At 48.1% G+C, this 2500-nt stretch overlaps 2 protein-coding genes across 2 annotated transcripts in view; one reads left to right on the top strand and one right to left on the bottom strand.

The window, feature by feature from the left end:
- CNAG_04095 (alpha-L-rhamnosidase) overlaps positions 1–1818 on the bottom strand; it is a 2979-nt gene extending 1161 nt beyond the window's left edge. The window contains exons 1-4 of the mRNA XM_012192286.1: positions 1390–1818; positions 877–1341; positions 110–828; positions 1–47 (exon numbers count right to left, since the gene is read on the bottom strand). The exon at positions 1–47 is cut by the window's left edge and continues 1161 nt beyond it. Coding sequence (XP_012047676.1) covers positions 1–47; positions 110–828; positions 877–1341; positions 1390–1413 — 1255 coding nt within the window. The 5' untranslated portion in view covers positions 1414–1818. The remainder of the gene's footprint in view (positions 48–109; positions 829–876; positions 1342–1389) is intronic.
- Positions 1819–1952: 134 nt separating this feature from the next.
- The window catches only part of CNAG_04094 (hypothetical protein), a 736-nt gene continuing 188 nt past the window's right edge, over positions 1953–2500 (top strand). The window contains exon 1 of the mRNA XM_012192285.1: positions 1953–2500. This exon is cut by the window's right edge and continues 188 nt beyond it. Within this exon, the coding sequence (XP_012047675.1) occupies positions 2092–2500 (409 nt within the window). The 5' untranslated portion in view covers positions 1953–2091.

The following is a 2500-nucleotide window of genomic DNA, read 5'->3' as shown; positions in this document are numbered from 1 at the left end:
AAAGAAGATAGTGGAATAATCCGACAGATCGACTGTCGCCGGAATATCTTTGAAAGAACGAGTTAACGTTGAATTCAAACAGAAAGCAGGCTGCGAAAGTAATGCGTACTGTAATTGCTCGTAAAATGGACAGTCCGAGTATCCATCAAACATACAATTCCTCAAGGTTCTAATTGATACCTCCCAGATCTTCTCATTCTCCTTCATCGCTGGCTCCTTCCACTCGGCCTTGACTCCCATCGGATAATTGACCTGCACAGCTTCAAATGCCATCAATTTGGTTGGCTGGTCTCCCACCTCAACCTGGACTCGGATGAGACGGAAGGTCCGGAACCAAAAAGGCTCATAAATGACCGATTGGCCTGGAGAAAGTTGGAGGGTAACCTCGTCGTAAGGTCCAAGAAGGTGACCATTCTTTGAGTCGAGGCGATCGCCCTTGGTGCGTAACCATGGATACTGTCTCGGATCGAGTTCATATCCCTCAGAGTACGTCAGCCTCAATTTCACCTCTGAACCTTTCTCGGAGGAGAAAATCCATTTTGTGAAGGCTGTAGAGTGGACATCGGCTTGAATGTCAAGAGAATGAGACGTTCCAGCTGGAAGAATGAGGGGCTTAGAACTGTCGAAGAGGGTAAACCAGTCGGATGGAGGAACTGGGCTTTGGCATGCGTGAATGCAGCTGACGGCGACCGGGCTACTTTCGGGTTGAGGGATAGATCTCGGACGAAGACGCCATGGGGGCAGCTCGCCGTTGAGAGTTTTAAGCGAGTAAGGGATGGGTATCAGGGGTGTGGCTCGGTAAGAGGTAGTTGAAACCCTTTCGTTGATCTGTTCCATGTCAACAATACTCTACAGGCGTTATAAGGAAAAACTTACATGAAGGAAAACATCATCCACCAAACCAGTAGGGTACGCCCTACTCTGATCCACCACCGCCTCCCACCCCTCGTTTGACCTCAAATCCACATCTCCAACTTGCCCAACCACTGTCAGCCCAGGAAACGTCGTCCTTTCAAAGGGCATTCCCCCTCTCGAACTCGCAAAGTACCTAATCACCAAAAACTCAATATCATTCTGCCCTTTCTTCAAATACGGAGCGATATCAAGGGTATCGTAGTACCAAATACTTGAATGACCTTTTGTGGGACCAACCGCAACTCTCTCACCGTTGATAAAGAGTTTGTACCGTGTATCGGCGGAGAAGTGGAGTACGGCAGACGTAGGAATAAAGGACAAGCTAAAGGAGCGGGTGAAAGAGACAAGACGAGCGGCAGAGTTGTCAGGCGAGGAGTCGATCCAGTTGGGAACCCAGACCCAGTTTGCTTGGAGACTGTTTATCGTCTACGATAGGGAGGTAAGCAAGGCCGACACTTGAAGGTAGTGACTTACCCGTTGCTCTTCAGAGGTTACCATTCCGGAAGTATTTTGAGACGAAGATAAACGTGATTAATACAGTCAGGAGATGAGTTCGACATCTGATTGTTCATGCTTTTGTGGTAGCCCATGGTTTTGACGGCAGTCGAACACATTTCGTATGGCGGATGACGAGTCCAAAGTGCTGTGATTGTACCGGTCCGAATCATGAGCCGAAAATCCTGCCTCGGCGGCTCAATGGACCGAGAGATAAGAGGAGGGATATGGGTCGCGCATTGTCTTCTTTTTGGACGTTATTATTCGGCGGAAAAGTTGATCTTCAACATATTCGCTGGCTGTAGAGGTTAAAGATTGTACAAAGAACGACTAGGTATGGTTCTTGATGAATCGAAGATAGATCTGCGTTACGTAGAAGAGGAAAAAAAAAAAAACGATGCAGGCAAGTGAAAGCCGATCTTAGGAATCGTGAAATCCGAGCTCAGGATTCCGAATTGATGCCGAAAGTAGGCAAATGGCTATCCAGTTCTTTAGGCGCCTGACAAATGTTTTGGGTCCTAAAATCCGATCTTTACTTCAGCCTCGGATTTACCATACGGTTTATGTCACAGTCGGCGAAACTCGAGGTGATAATGAAGCTGTGTATAAAAACCCAACTCTAGAACAAATCATTCGCATCAGCACCAACATCTCTGAGACTTCACGGGACAAATATTCAGTATGGCAGCCAACAGCACCATTTCTATCCCCACTTTTCGCCGTATCGTCACCTCCCATCATTCCTCTGACAAGTCGGGCGACAATGTAACTTTTCATGACGACACAGTCAGTCTGACTCCCGTTCTTAATGGCGACGCCTTCCTCACACCACTCTACTCTGCCATGGGTCTGCCTGCTACCAACCCCCACGTTGTCACCTCTCAACACATCTCCGATGCCGCGGCTGCTGTTCCAGGCGTATTCATCCCAGGCGGTACAAACGGCTCAGTCACTGTTCTCACTCCCAATTTCAGAGTAGGAATGCACAGATCATCTTCTATCGATTACAATGTCTTTTTGGAGGGGAGTGCATATTTGGTGGTGCCCGATGGAAAGGGCGGAGAAAGGCGGACTTTGATTAAAGCTGGAG

The sequence above is a fragment of the Cryptococcus neoformans genome, chromosome 2 (genome assembly GCF_000149245.1).
Source record: "Cryptococcus neoformans var. grubii H99 chromosome 2, complete sequence".
Taxonomy (NCBI): domain Eukaryota; kingdom Fungi; phylum Basidiomycota; class Tremellomycetes; order Tremellales; family Cryptococcaceae; genus Cryptococcus; species Cryptococcus neoformans.
The sequence above is the reverse complement of the archived record's forward strand: the minus strand, read 5'-3'. Positions and strand labels throughout refer to the sequence as shown.